This window comes from Amblyraja radiata, chromosome 5 (assembly GCF_010909765.2).
Source record: "Amblyraja radiata isolate CabotCenter1 chromosome 5, sAmbRad1.1.pri, whole genome shotgun sequence".
In the NCBI taxonomy this organism is placed as follows: domain Eukaryota; kingdom Metazoa; phylum Chordata; class Chondrichthyes; order Rajiformes; family Rajidae; genus Amblyraja; species Amblyraja radiata.
The window spans coordinates 32,996,608-33,012,858 of NC_045960.1; the positions used below are offsets into that span (position 1 = coordinate 32,996,608).

A 16,251-nucleotide genomic window follows, 5' to 3' on the forward strand; every position below is an offset into this window, starting at 1 on the left:
TTCGCCGAACACCTCCGCTCGGTCCGCAATAACCAACCTGACCTCACGGTGGCTCAGCACTTCAACTCCCCCTCCCACTCTGTATCCAACCTCTCTGTCCTGGGTCTCCGCCATGGCCAGAGCGAGCAACACCGGAAATTGGAGGAACGGCACCTCATATTCCGCTTGGGGAGTCTGCATCCTGGGGGCATGAACATTGAATTCTCCCAATTTTGTTAGTCCTTGCTGTCTCCTCCCCTTCCTCAGCCCTCCTGCTGTCTCCTCCCATCCCCCATCCTTCGGGCTGCCTCCTTTTTCTTATCTTCTTCCCGCCCCCCCCCACCCCCCAATAGTCTGAAGAAGGGTTTCGGCCCGAAACTTTGCCTATTTCCTTCGCTCCATAGATGCTGCTGCACCCGCTGAGTTTCTCCAGCTTTTTTGTGTACCTTTAGCAATTTCCTGTCTAATACCACCAAAGTTGGCCTTGGTCCAATTTAGAATTTTAACTTGTGGACCTGCCCTGTTTTATCCATAACTATAGCGTAGGCTAATTGGCTTGGTAAATTTGTAAATTGTCTCTAGTGTGTATAGGATAGCGTTAGTGTCCCAGGATCTCTGGTCAGCGTGGTCTCGGTGGGCCTCTGTGCTGTATCTCTGAACTAAACTAACCTCGACTATTTTAGGGCTAATAGAAGTGGTCCCTGGTGCCAAAAGTCACTTCAGTCACTTGCCTTTCATAATTTCCTAAGAGTAAATCAAGCTTTGCCCTCTCCCTTGTACGGCCCTTATTGGCTGAGGAAACCTTTGTGAAAACATTTGATAAATTCCACCCTGTCTAAGGCTGTGGCACTATGACAGTTGCAGTTTATATTGGGAAAGTTAGAATCCCCTACTATGACAACCTTATTAGTCCTTCAGCTGCCTGCAATCTCCCGGGGTATTTGTTCTTCTAATTCCTATTAGTTATTTTGGGGCCAACAAGGTGAAAATTCCCTTTTTATTTCTCAGCTCCACCTATATAGCCTCATTCAGGTCAGAAATTTAATTTAGACAATTACTAAAGATTAGGAAAAGAGTATGAAATTAACATAACTTCCAGCTTCCACATACCCTTTGAAATGCTTCAGAGTTTTATCTTCTAAAGACTATTCTTTGCATGGTTTAGCTTCCTGAAATCATTTATGATTGTTGTTTGATGATTTATATGTATGCAATCTTGATATTCTACATGGAATTATGCTTTGATGACTCTGAGGCATAGCTTAAATTTATGATAATATGAACGTGACTGGGACTGTGACCCTAAAAAAACAAATATTGTAGAAGTTTGGCATCTAAGTGGTGAAGCTAGATGTAAAACATGTAGAAACACAGAAGTGCTGACATGCAGAGTAGGAATTGCAACAAGCTATGCTACAAGATGTGTTATGCACTCTAGCAGCCATCTTAAATTGACAACACATCATTAATGTTAGCATTATGATCTCATTATTTCTACATTTTCTGCTCCAAATATTTCTTAGCAAATAAACTTGGATTATAAATCTGAATTCAGTTTGGCATCATTATTCTTAAATCATTCTTGTACCTGTAAACAGCAGGAGCAATCTACTCCAACATCTGATTCAGTTTCACTTTAGATTATTGTCATATTACCAGGTGCATAGAAATTCTGTTTGCAAGAATCTCTAGAGTACACAGTATACATAGTAATGGTAGATACAACAATAAACACAATGACAAATGCAAAATTGCAGAATGGTACAAAGATTGTTTGTACAATCTGAAGTAGTGCAAAAAAAACTAAAGCACAACAATGGAATAACTGAATGAGTACTTGGCAGCATCTCCGGAGGGAGCCCCACAGTGACCGAATGGGTCCTGTCAGTTGTGGCGGCCTTGAGAAAGCACTGTCGGCCAGGGACTACTATGTGAGCCGCAACAGTAGCTGCATCAACTGGACGGTGTTGCAGCCGGTGAAGAATAGCTCGCAGACCAATGGCATCGGCACCTAGCTTTAAGGGAACACGACACAAAGTGCTGGAGTAACTATACAGATCTGAAGAAGGGTCCCGACCCGAAGCGTCACCTATCCATGTTCTCCAGAGATCCCGCCGGACCTGCGGGAGTTGCTCTAGCACTTTGTGTCATTTTGTGCATTAATCAGCATTTGCAGTTCGTTATTTTTACCTAGTTTTAAGTTGAGTTAAATGGATACAATAAAAAAGGGATAAAATTGATACTACAAATGGATGGGAATGTGGAGTTGAAAGGTCCCAACCCGAAACCAACCATTTTTTTTCTCTCCAGAAGTGCTGCCTGACCTGCTGAGTTACTCCAGCATGCTGTGTCTATCAAAAGTTTCAGTGAGATCCATATGATTATATTGAATGGTGGGGCAGACTTAAGAGAGCAAGTCATCAACTCCTATTATGGACATGTATGTTTGTTTCACTATTGTAATTGATCTGCTGAAGAATTACTTGTATTTCTTATTAAATTTCACGGGTTTCAGAGGCATTTCACATCACCTTCTTAGAAGATCAGTGTGTTTCAGAAGGAACTTGTGGAAGAGGGAAATTGAAGGGAGAAAAATGGTACATTTAGAGTGAATTACGACATCATGATATCCAGGACAGGGACATGGGTGAGAGCAAATAGATATTGTGTAAAACCAATGCCAAATATTTAACTTAGTCATTTTTTCCACATCAGTTTTTAAATGGTAGCCTCATAAAGAGAGGCAGTACTGGATGCAGTATATTATTGTTTGATATTTTAAAGCACCTTCACGGTGCTGGTAGATTAGCATAAACCCATGCAACCGTTTCAAATTAATATGTAGGAAAGAACTGCAGATGCTGGTTTAAATTGAAGGTAGACACAACATGATGGAGTAACTCAGCGGGCCAGGCAGCATCTCTGGAGAGAAGGAATGTTGACGTTTCGGGTCGAGACCCTTCCTCAATCTGAAGAAGAGAGAGACGCTGAGTTACTCCAGCATTTTGTGTCTACCTTTGTTTCAAATTCATGTTTTATTTTGTGCAAACCGATTTTAAAAAATTGATCTTAATAAATTAAATTTTGTTTAACTTCCATTCTTTTAGTTGTATATTGATTTTCATTCTTTACATTATTTACTGAATCTGGAATTTAGCAGCACTAATCCTATTCCTATATGGCCTGTTCATCCATCATTCCCATTATGACCATGCACCATTGTACACAAGCACACTCATTTCCAACATTTTACCTAGAGTTTCAAATTCACCAATGTTTAGTGTAAGAAGGACCTGCAGATGCTGGTTTACACCAAAGTTAGGCACTCTGATAGTGGAGGAGGCCCATTTTAACTCCCCATCATTCCCTTACTGACCTTAGTGTCCTGGGCCTCCAGAACCAATAGATTTAAGATGATGGGGGGGGGGGGGGGTGGAATTTAATAAGAATCTTTGGGGTAACTTTTTCACACAAAGAGTGGTGGGTGTATGGAATGAGCTGCCGGAGGATGTAGTTGAGGCTGGTACTATTGCAACATTTAAGAAACATTTAGACAGGTACATGGATGGGATAAGTTTAGAGTGAAATGGGCCAAAAGCAGGCAGGTTTGTCAAGTGGGGCATGTTGGACCAAAGAGCTTGTTTCCATGTTCTTCAGTTCAGTTTAGTTTATTGTCACATGTGCCGAGGTACAATGAAAAGCTTTCATTGCGTGCTAACCAGTCGGCCGAAAGACAATACGTGATTACAATCTAAACATTCACAGTATACAGATAGACCCTATGATAGGTGTGAGACAGAGGGATTGAAGGGTTGCGAATTGTGAAGCTTGAGGAAGGAATGTAAGCAGAAGCAGAGAGGGAGGTGAGAAATAGGTGTGAGTCTAGGTAGGGCACAAGAGAGGGTGGGGGGTGGGGGGGGGGAGGGGGAAGAAGGGAGAATGTGTGGGAGGATGGGAGAGGTGGAAGGTTTTACAGTTACCTAAAATTGGGGATGTTGGTGTTCATATCGTTGTGTTGCACGCTACCAAAGCAAAATATGAGGTGTTGTTCCTCAAGTTTGCCTGTAGCCTCACTCTTGCAATAGAGGGTGTCCAGGGCATAAAGGTCAGTATGGGAATGGGAAGAGGAGTTTAAAAAGTTAGCAACTGGTAGATCCAGCAGGCCTCGGCAGGCCGATCACAAATGTTCAGTGAAATGGTTGCCAAGTCTACGATTGGTCTTGTCGATGTTCACGTGCACCTCGTCTTACTTCATGTGCTGTATCCGGTGTTCCCGATGTGGCCGCCTGTACAAGCAAGACCATTACAATGTCAGGTGCAGGTCACGCATGGGCATGAGATGCAGCAAAAGGTTCTGATACTTTTCTTGCAAAAACGTTTTCTTTGCCAGCGTGGCGGGACCGCCGTGAGGGAGGGGGGAGGGAGAACAAACGAGGGCCTATCGCAGGGTTACTTTGTAAATTAGTAAGCGCCCTCTATGTGGCAACTATTTGCATACCTTGCAAAGAAATTAACTGTGACTTGTGACAATAAAGTATTCAATCATTCAAAAGAAATTCCTCTCAATCATGTTTTAATTGTAATTCATGGATCTGAATGTTGCTGGCAAGGCCAGCATTCCTTGCGTAATCCAAATTAACCTTGAGAAGATCGTGGTCATTGCCTTCCTGAACCTTTCCCAGCAGAGAGAGATTTGCAAGTCAGGGTGGTGTTTGACTTCAAGGGAAACCTGCGGGTGGTGATGTTCCTGTACACCTGCTCCCCATGTCCTCCTGCATGGGAGAGCTCATGAGTTTGGGAGATGCTATCAGATCAGCGGGGGAGAGCTACTGCTGTACGCTTTGTAAATGGTGTACTTATGGGTGACGGACTAAATGCTTAGTGAGGTGAGTCAGGGTGCGATTTACTCGTTGTAGGATTTCTAGCCTCTGACCTGCTCTCGTAGTCTCATTATTGCTGCACCCCTGCTGCTTGATTGCACCATTAACAACAGCCTTCATTACTTTGCAAAGGGTGGAGCAGCGGTAGAGCTGCTGCCTTACAGTGCCAGAGGCCCAGGTTCGACCCTGACTACGTGTGATGTCTGTACGGAGTTTGTATGTTCTGCCTGTGGGTTTTCTCCTGGTACTCTGGGTTCCTCCCACACTTCAAAGATGCAGGTTAATTGGCTTGGGTAAAATTGTAAATTGTCCCTAGTGTGTGGGATAGTGTTAGTGTACGGGGTGATCGTTGGTCGGCGCGGACTTGGTGGTCTGAAGGGTCTGTTTCCATACTCTATCTCCGAACCCTCATGTAAAAGATTGAGAGTTGACTGTTTCACTGGTAATTAGCTGGGTTAAATGTCTTCCTCCTTTTTGTGAACAGGGCATATACCTGGGCAATTATCCACTTAGTAGGGTGGGTGCCAGTATTGCAACTGTAGAACAGATTGGGCTGAGTGGAGCTGGCTCCAGAACACAAGATGTCAGTACACACTGTATTCAATACTCTGTCTTCCTTGATATCACATAGGCTGAATTAATTAATATGCAGAGTGCAAGGATTTATTTATATTTTTCAGTGCAGTTAACTTTTAATTGATAATTTTGAAGAAAAGAACTGATAAAAACTTAATAATGCTTAAGACCAAAGCGTCTTTACACATTTTGATGATGGTTCCAGTCAGCTGGGGTGCATGAGTTAAATTCTTCAGCATAGAACATTCAATATTCAGTGGTGACAGGTGCTTAAATATCTCATGGTTGTAAAATTTTCACTTGGGGAGCTCTGAAAAGCTGTCTTGTCCTATGCTGCACAGCAAATTGTGGATTTTTGGACCTACTCCATGTAAGAAAATCCATAATATGCTCTTGTACTTAACTCAATTGAAAAAAAGTGCTTATCCAGCTGGCTGTGTTCAATACGGAAATAAATCAATGGAGGAAGGAAAATAAATTAGCCAGATGCACAAAGAGAAAAAGGCAATGAATCTCATAACATGTCAACATTTTGTATTCCAGTTCTTGTTCATAAAGTCCCAAAGCTTATTGCACTGTTAAATGATAAACATTACTATTTTAGTTTCAGTTCAGTGGAGGCAGTGATAGGTAAACTCGAATAATCTGGCATCTAGTTGTTCAGGAATCCTAATGAAATAGCATCTGTTTCACTCATTACTCACGAATGTGAGCTTGGAGAACTAGAAAGCAGCATGAAACGACACAAATTGCTGGTGTAACGCAGCGGGTCAGGCAGCATCTCTGGAGAACATGGATCAGTGACATTTTGGGGCGAGATCCTTCTCCAATCTGAATAAAGGTCAGGGGCTGAAACGTCACCTATCCATGTTCTCCAGACCTGCTGAGTTACTCCAGCACTTAGTATCATTTTGAGTATTAACCAGCATCTGCAGTTCTTTGTTTCCACTAGAAAACTATCTTTGATTGGACTTTACTAGCTTTACTTTGCACTAAACGTTATTCCCTTATCATGTATCTGTATACTGTGAATGGCTTGATTGTAATCATGTATTCTCTTTCCGCTGGCTGGTTAGCACGCAACAAAAGCTTTTCACTGTACCCGGTGCAGGTGACAATAAACTAAACTAACAGCAGCGTGCGTGGCCTGAGCTGGGAGTCTGGAATGTAGTCAGAGTCAGGATGTACTTCAGGAGCCAGGGATGGGCTCTAGAACTTGTCCCCCCCCCCCCCCCCCCCCCCCCTCCCCCTCCTACAAGTAAGTAAGTTGGATTGCGATGGGAAAGAGGGTAGAAAATTCTTGAATATTTTCTGCTTCCTTTAAACTCACTGGGTCCACAAGAAAATATAAAATACGTTTTAGATGTTTCAGGTGTAGTATTAAAAAAATGTGAAATGGAAATGTGCCTAATATCCAATGGGGTTTAAAACTTGCCAAAGACTCAACAGTGCTGGATTATCGGATTCATGTTATACCCTGAAATCTGAAGCTAATGTTTGAGGATGCTTTGGATATCTGAAGAAGGGTCTCGACCCGAAACGTCACCTATTCCTTCGCTCCATAGATGCTGCCTCACCTGCTGAGTTTCTCCTGCATTTTTGGCTACCTTGGATATCTTGGGATCGGTTTGAATCTAGATATTTGAGGAAGACCCCACATCTGTTCAAGTAAACAAATGTAAAGTGCAAAACAGCTTGTGTTTATTTTAACATAGCAAAATATCCAGATCAGTTTACCTGGAACATTATTAGATAAAATTTGACATAAACCCCACAATAGATATTTGGTAAAATGACCAAAAGCTTGGTGTAAACCATTGTTTTTTTGAAGCATCTTATTGTAGAAGAAGTGAAAAGAAGAGGTTTGTGGGAAAACATACCAGAGCTCTGGGCTATAAGTTGAGTGTCTGACTGCAATTATAGAGCAGTTAAATTTAGAGATAATCGAAAAAGGACAATTGAAGTCATAGAGTCCTGCAGCACCGGAAATGGCCCCTTCGGCTCAACTTGGCCATGTTGATCAAAATGGCCGATCTAAGCTCGTCTTTTTCGCCCACGTTTGCACATATCCCTCTAAACCTCTCTGCCCAGGTATATGTACAAGTGTCTTTTAAATGTGGTTCAGAGTATCTGCATCAACTCTCTCCTCTGGCACCTCATTCCATATACCCATAACCCTCTGAGTGAAAAAAATGTTCCTCCCTTTCCCCTCTTACCTTAACATATGTCCTCTAGTTCTTAATTACCCCACCCTGGATTAAAATCTGTATGTTCACCTCATCTATTCCCCCTCATGATTTTGTACACCTCTTTAACATCAACCTTCAGCCTCCAGAATTCACCTAATATCTTACCACGCCTTGTATAACTATAACATAACGTCCCAACTTCTACACTCAGAACCAATGTACCAAAAGCCTTATTTCCCCATCCTATCTACCTTCAGTCATTTTCAGGGAACTATGGACCTGTACTCCTGCTGCTCTACAACACACCTCAGTGGCCTACCATTCACAATGAAGGCCCCAACATGGTTTGACATCCCAAATTGCAACACCTTGCACTTACCTGCATTAAACTCCATTATCCATTCTTCAGCCCACTTGCCCGGCTGATCAGGGCATTCATCTAAAATATTTAGAGGAGATTGCAGAGAAACAATGATGAGAGATTTGAATGCCATAACTTGGGTATTGATTAGCCACTTATCAATGAACACCAGGGTGATATATATATATATATACCATGATTTAGCATGGGCAGTAACTTTGAATGACATCAAGTCTGCAAAGGGTAGAATCAATCAAGCCAGACCGTTTTGCATTAAAATGGTTAAATCTAGAAATAACAAAATGATGATTGTGTACTTTAGCAGCTGCTGAACTGAGGCAAGGATCAAGTCAGGCAATATTGTGGAAATGGAAGTAAATGGGCTTGGTATACTAATTAACAATTCCTTGCCAGCTGTGTAATAGTTATTTTATTAGCTTGAAAGTACACTACAAGAAAGTCTAAAATTATGCTTAATGTGTTCATGGTTGTGAATGTTACAGATCCAACTGCATCCGCTAATCATTCGTTTTATTATTATATTACATTTTTTATCAGAATAGAAATGAATTGTGAACATACTTTCTGCAAAGATTTTGGAAAAATATCTAAAATGGTTGCAGTATCATCAGCTGGGAGGTGGCTCTTTATAGTATCTGTGTTCCAAAACCCTCTTGCTTCTAGAGTCCTTAAGATACTCTTGAGCATGCAAATTAAATTCCCATCAGGACAATTTATATCTTTAGATTTTTTTAGAAAATCTGGAAATACAGCTGTAAATTTACATTGATTTAAAAAAAGGTGTATTCATAAGATCATAATTGATAGGAATAGAATTAGGCCATTCAGGCCCATCAAGTCTACTCCGCCATTCAATCATGGCTGATCTGTCTCTCCCTCCTAACCCCATTCTCCTGCCATATTCTCTGACACCTGTACTAGTCAAAAATGCATCTATCCCTGCCTTAAATATATCTGCTGACGTCACGTGTACCTTCGAGTCCTCACCAGTGCAGGCAGCGCATCCAACTCGCATCCCCACTGCGATGGAAGGCAAAACTTTCTTTCCTCCTTTTCCTCCGCCGTCGGGACAATCGAAACGTCCACGGTCGGGGCGAGCGAAGCTCCCGCAGTCGGCGATCGAAGCTCCCACATTGGGGCGATCGAAGCTCCCACATTGGGGCGATCGAAGCTCCCACGATCAGGACGGTCACAGCTCCTGCAGTTTGAGCTCCCGCAGTCGATCCCTAACTAAAGGACCGCCAGATGAAAATGTCGCATTTAAAAAGTCCCCTCCCCCCCCCCCCCCCCCCCCCCCCACACACACACATAATACAAAAAATAAAGATACACTAAAAACATACAAGTAAACACTGACCAAAAGAACAAAAGAAGAAAAAGATGAGACGTGCTGTTGGCGCGGCTGCCATGTACGGAGCCTTAGATATACAGCATGGAAACCGAGCCTTCAGCCCACTGTCCCAAGTCGACCATCAATTACCTGTTCACACTAGTTCTATGTTATACCACTTTCTCTTTCACTGTGCACTCGGGGCAATTTTACAGATGCCAATGAACCTACAAGCCCCCATGTCTTTGGGTTGTGGGAGGAAACCGGAGCACCTGGAGGAAACCCACACGGACACAGGGGGAACATTTAAACTCCACACAATGTCAGGATCTAACCTGGGTGTCTGGCACAGGGAGGCAGCAGCTCTACCAGTTGCACCCATTATATCAGTTTATTCAATAGTTGCAGTCCAGTTGCATGTCACATGAATCAGATTGTTCGATGGAATACTAACTGCGTCATAACTTTGAAAAACAGTTTTAAGTCCATTCAATTACTTTAATTGCGTTTATTTGTTTTCATTCATAGGTTTTGGGACCTTTCCAAGCCTGACTCAGTGCTTGAAACACTGGAGCACCACACAGAGTTTGTATGTGGGCTTGATTTCAGCATGCATATCCCTGGTCAGGTACGTGACTAACTGCTTCTATGGTGATCAGAATGAATTAATCTAAAACCCATAAACAAGCTCCAGGTCCCTGGTTTGAAACAAATAGCAGAGCCAAAATGTTGAAGGGAAACAACATATTGAGCCGAAAGAAAGCAGCACATATTTTCAGCTTGAGTGCCTTCTGTGACTTCACAGTTAAATTTGGTTTCCGTCATATCTTGGTGGGCTACACGACGATTTGGATTTGCCCGTGTGGTTTGGCCAATTGGAGCGATACTCCGGGGCAGTGGGAGAATGATTCATGGTTTCCACCCCAGATGTGCTTCCATCATGTTCCTAGTGGAATATCATGGAGCATAGCACAACAGTTGTTGGCTGTGATGCCTTCGATACTCAACCTGTCGTTATTAGCTCACAAGGCACATGTTGGGCATTTACTATTTGAGCAAGGGACTAAGCTTTCACAGGAGGAAACTGAAAAAATAAAGCCATTAACGATATACTTTACAAAACGTCACTTAATAATGAGCTTTAGAAAATATAGTTGACTGCTTGAAATAAACAATCTCTACAATTTGGAACAGCTGCTCAATTCTGGAAAGCTATATCTAGTCATGCATCACCTGAACGGTCTCATAGTGAATACAAAGACCTCAATAGGTGTTGGGCTGTTTGCACGTTAATGTTGATGTACAATTGTGTGTAAGATGTTATCGCTATTACCACAAAGAAATTGTAGATACACTTGAGTATTTGCTTGACAACATGACAGGAATAACAATCACATCAAACGTTGTGCCTAGTTGGAAGTGAAGTCTGTGTGCACAGAAAACAGAATTGTAACGCCTCTCCTATCCTTATCTCACACTTTTTGTCATTTCATCTCTGGCCTTTGTCCATCCATCTGCCTATCAAACCCCGCCCTCACGTGTATCCACCTATCACTTACCAAGCTTTGTCCTGTCCCCCGCCTCTCTCCCAGTTTTCTTCCCACTACCACAATCAGTCTGAATAGGAGTCCCGACATAAATTGTGGCCTATCCATATTATCCAGAGGTAGACACAAAATGCTGGAGTAACTCAGCGGGACAGGCAGCATCTCTGGAGAGAAGGAATGGGTGACGTTTCGGGTCCAGTCTGAAGAAAGCGTTTTGACCCGAAACGTCACCTATTCCTTCTCTCCAGCGATGCTGTCTGTACCTCAGAGTTACTCCAGCATTTTGTGTTTCTCTTGGGTGCAAACCAGCATCTGCAATTCCTTCCTACACATATTCTTCAGAGATACTGCCTGACCCTCTCAGTTCTAGTCATACAGTCTGGAAATAGACCCTTCGGCCCACCTTGCCCATGCTGACCAACATTCCCCATCTGCACTAGTCTCACCTGCCTACGCTTTGCCCATAACCCTCTAAACCTATCCTATCCATGTACTTCTCCAAATTTCTCATAAATGTTATGATAGTACCTGCACTCTATGTTACTCCAGCACTTTTTGTTTTTAAAGCCTTTTCCTGTTCTTCAACACGAGGAAAGAACACAAAGTTAGTGAATTAGCTCCATAATCTAGAGCTGATTTTTTAAATCAGATTGTCCCAAGAGTGCTGTGAAAGCTCCCTAGGGGCTGAGGATAAAGAACGCTGATGAATTGGAGACAGCAGCCGTGGAAGCAGAATTAAATCAGTTAATGGATCTGTTGTAGTGCTCCTGAATGAATTAATGGAGAACTAACTGTTGGCAACAGTCACTGCAGACTTATCAAAATGAACAAACATGATTAAGATAAGTGTAGGTGGTTAGATTCCACTGGCACATTTTGTAAGGCAGTAAAATGATAAATGAAGAAAAACAGAGCGTTTGTGATATAGCTGGGAAATTATTAGGAATGTAGATTAGGAGTTGCCTGGTTGTAATAATTGAATGTTTTAAATATTTTCCCAGGTTATTTCTTGTTATGTTTTGCATTCATTGTGTCACTGGACTAGAATTGGGTGCAGGAGTGTGTCACCCTGCTGAAACATATTTTGTGATAGAAGGAAATTGCTCGTTATCATAAAATCAGCAGAGTGGTACTCAATTTACATGAAATAGATACATAATGTTCCAATTCAGATATTAATTTGGGCTAATGTTTAGAAGGAAGTTAGCACCAGACTGATTCCAATCTACTAATGTCCGAATGAAAGATTAGATTTGGGTGAGTGAATGTTCAGGTTTCAAGAAGTGTTAACTTGCAGATTGTTAGATGCTTTGGATGTATACTTCATAATGCCTATACACTGATGCATGCTTATAAATGGACTAAAGGCCTCCAATTCAAAGGATCCCTCAAATGAAAATGTACAGATGGACAATATGTTCAAATAAAATTTTTAATTATATGTCTTTCATTTAACATGTCACTCACGGAACACGTTTAGGCTCAAGCTGTGTCTTGTCTTTATATCATCATCGGCTGTCAGTCGAAATGAGTATGACTGTCCTCTCCATAGGGTCGTCTACTTGTGTCTGTGGTCTGTAGAGGCTGATCTGCGATCCACACACATTGGTACAACGTGGGCAGTGGAGACTGGCAGTGGTTGGTAGTTGTCAGGCCTCCTTAACCATATAACAATTACAGCACGGAAACAGGCCATCTCGGCCCTACAAGTCCGTGCCGAACAACTTTTTTCCCTTAGTCCCACCTGCCTGCACTCATACCATAACCCTCCATTCCCTTCTCATCCATTACAGTGCTGTCACTTTGTTTCTGTGACACGGCAGAAATTTGTGACGTGCAGCTCCTTCCTGCACGGATTTCCTCCAGGAGCGCCTGTGCAGTACAATGTGTTGCCAGTTGCTCGATGTGATGTGGAATTTCTTTAGACTGTTCTTGATAAACCTGTACGCCTTTGGAGTGTGGGAGGAAACCGAAGATCCCGGAGAAAACCCACACGGTCACGGGGAGAACGTACCAGCCAATGTACAGACAGTACCGTAGTCGGGATCGATCCCGGGTCTCTGGCGCTGCAAGCGCTGTAAGGCAGCAACTCTACCGTTGCGCAACCGTGCCGCCTTTATATGGGATATGTGGAACAGTATTTGCTTTACTCTTATTTGTCCTCTCTCCCTCAACTTCTTTCTGGTACACTTGCAATTGCGTCAATATTCCTGCGTGCATGTGCACATAAATTAAAATGCCATGGTTTGGTTGCTAATGACTACCCTGTTCTCAGCTTCACAACTCTAATTTTTCCCGTCCTGGATCTCTCTGTCTCCCATTTCAAGGGATAGTTTAGGGAAAACTTCCATTACAAGCCCACAGAACTTCCACAGCTATCTTGAATATACTTCTCCCTTGTCCCCTCCCCTGTAAGAACTCCATTACATCTTCCCACTTCCTCAATCTCCAGTGATGACGCTTTCCATACATGTGCCTCTTTGGTATCTTTCCTTTTCCCTGCACAGTGGCTTCCTCGCTGCCATAGATGAGAGAACTCTTTGACCCCCCCCCATCTCCTCTTCCTTCCCCCTCACCTCCGTTGTCACTAGCTCTCCAAGATGGATGATAAGAGTTTCCCCATTCTTCAACTTCTGCCCCACCAGGCTCTGCATTTAGCAGATCATCCTTCCAAAGATCCATCATCAACAAGATTCCACCTTCAGAAACATCCTCCCCCTCACCTACTCCTTCATTTTTCGGAAGGGATCATTCTCTTCATATCCTCCTCACCCCCTCTTCTGTCCTCGTTAACCACTCCTTCATTGAGGCACTTCCCCATGCAATACAGGGGATGCTGCACCTATTTTAGTTTTTCCTCTTCCTAATGTCCCGGGGCTGAATTGAGGCAGTGATTCATTCTTCCAATCTAGTGTACTGCATTTTATATCCACAACTTGGTTTCCTTAGTATGGAGAAAAAAAAACAAGAGGAGTGAAGCACTTTGTGGGGCAGCTGTGATTCACAGGGGTGAATCTGGGCATACTGTTGCCTGCAACTTTAATTTTCCTCCCACTGCCACTCTGATATATCTGGCTGTGGCCTCCTGCAATAATTTCCATTTTATAGCATGTTTAATACAGTAATGGGATTCACAAGATAGTAAGCAAGGAAAATATTGATCGCAATCAACATATGTATATATCAGGCAAGGAACATGGCTGGATTTAATGTGATCAAAGGCTTGCTCAATTACATTAATCCTTCTCATTCACAACTGTTTTCATTGCTTCAGACAGTCTGAAGAAGGGTCTCGACCCGAAACGTCGCCTATTTCCTTCGCTCCATAAATGTTGCCTCACCCGCTGAGTTTCTCCAGCATTTTTGTCTACCTTTTCTTTTTAAAGTCAGTCTGTTGCATCCTTCTGTTTGTTTGTGCAAGGATATAAATCAGCATGAAATCAGTGTTGGTGATATTTGCTGCTATTGTGCTGATCCAGTAGAGCTCATGGCAATTAGATTCATAAGTAACTAATTTGTCAATTTTTTCCGGTCTATTTTCTGTTTTATTTATGAATAACTCCAACTGGACATGATACATCTCAAATTTCAGTTTGTTGTTGCCATCATCATAGTTTGATTTGTTCTTTTATTAACCATTCTTTGATTGGTAATGCCAATCGTTAGAAAAACGTCTAACTGGGAGTTCTCTCGCACTTGCAGGTTGCTGATTGTGCGTGGGATGAGACCGTGAAGATCTATATTCCATCTTGCCTCTCAGTTGATCATTAAATTTGGCATCACTGGACATCATGTTCTGTTTCCCAAAAGTACTGTTTGATGTATTTCTTTGTATGCAGTTGTTTGAAACTCAGAGAGGGCATTAGCTATTTAGTGAATTTGAAAAGTTCTAAAGTAATATAATATATATTCAGCTAAATGTACAGTTTGATGTCTCGGGCATGTGCTGAGTAGCACTTAGAAGAAATATATTTTTTCTTGCATTTTAATACCTTGTAATTTAAATTACTATAAAGATTAAGCAATGTGATCTACAAATTTCCATTTAATCTGCCCATCATTCAGAGTATTTGAGGAAATGGTGGATAAAATTCAACATTGTTAGTTAATCTATTTATTTCTTGTGTGAATTTATTAGTGGCCAGCCATTGCTAAATTTTTGAAAGTATATGGCAATCTGAACATATATTTTGTACTTCAATTTGTATATTTCTCCCTAATGCTTGGGTCAACCAAGGGTAAAATTGTTATTCTTTTTTCTTTGGGACTTGATCCAGACGGTGAAGATAACACACTGCCTTAAGATTACTGTGACCGGATTCCTTTCAGGCTTTGATGCATGGAGGGACGTGGGGTTGCGATTCAAGATTAGCTTTAATAGAAAATGGGGACACAAGAATCTGCTCAGTTTGAAGAAAGGTCCCGACCAAAACGTCATCTGTCTCAGTCTGAAGAAGGTTCTCGATCTGAAATGTTGTCTGTCCATACCTCCATAGATGCTGCCTGTCACTGAGTTCTTCAAGCACTTTGTCTGATGTTCAATAGAAATTGATTTGGAATTGTTATGATCTGGGATTTTATCAACACTTTTTCATTATGATTGAATGGAGAAAAGAAATCTTAATTTAAACTCTTGCCTCAACAAGAACTTTTTGTTATTCAGAAATGATTTTGTCCTGTCCCGTTCCATTTACAGATGTTGTCATCGTTAACACTGACGTGAAGTGGATATATGTTAATAAGAATCAAGGTGACTCACATTTTCAGACTAACTTGTCCATATTTTTCTAATTATTAGAAACAACAATTCACATTTATAAAGTATCTTCAAAATGGAAAATACATTGAGGCAATTCTGAGGTGTAATTATAAAGATAGATGTTTAGCCAAAGGAGGCAGCATGGAGCTAGGTTTTGCATTTAAATGGCATCTCTCAGTTTATCTATCTCTCATATTCTTAGCTTTTGCCCCACAAATTGCTTAAGATTTGGTCATCCGCACCCCACAGTATCCAGTCAAAACTCAAGCTTTTTTTCGTTTATTTAGAAATATTCGTCATCGGGTGGCGCCGAGATGGCAGCCTCGCCAGCAGCCTGTGTGTTATTTCGACTTTTTTGTTATTTTTAGTGTGTCCAAAATGTATGTTTTAATGTTTCTCGGTATGTTTTTATGTGGGGGAGGAGTAGGGATAGGGGGAAACCGTTTTCAGTCACTTACCTCGATGGACATGTGATCTTTCTCCGTGTCACGTCTCCATCCCCTCCCCGCGGCCTAACAACTGGATCAGTGCGGCCTTTCCTGGAGACCGGCCTGGAGCTTCAAGCCACAAGCGCGGCGCGGACTTATCATCGCGGAGCTGCGATCTTTT

General features: G+C 42.0%; 1 protein-coding gene across 2 annotated transcripts in view; it reads left to right on the top strand.

Moving 5' to 3' along the window:
* pex7 (peroxisomal biogenesis factor 7) overlaps positions 1-15,723 on the top strand; it is a 60,061-nt gene extending 44,338 nt beyond the window's left edge. Inside the window, exons 9-11 of one of the 2 annotated variants that reach the window (XM_033020973.1) lie at positions 9,865-9,964; positions 14,586-14,692; positions 15,161-15,723. In XM_033020973.1, the coding sequence (XP_032876864.1) occupies positions 9,865-9,964; positions 14,586-14,654 (169 nt within the window). In that variant the 3' untranslated portion in view covers positions 14,655-14,692; positions 15,161-15,723. Of the gene's footprint in view, positions 1-9,864; positions 9,965-14,585 lie in introns of both variants that reach the window. The other variant, XM_033020972.1, reaches the window with a different exon arrangement.
* The last annotated feature ends 528 nt before the right edge of the window (positions 15,724-16,251 follow it).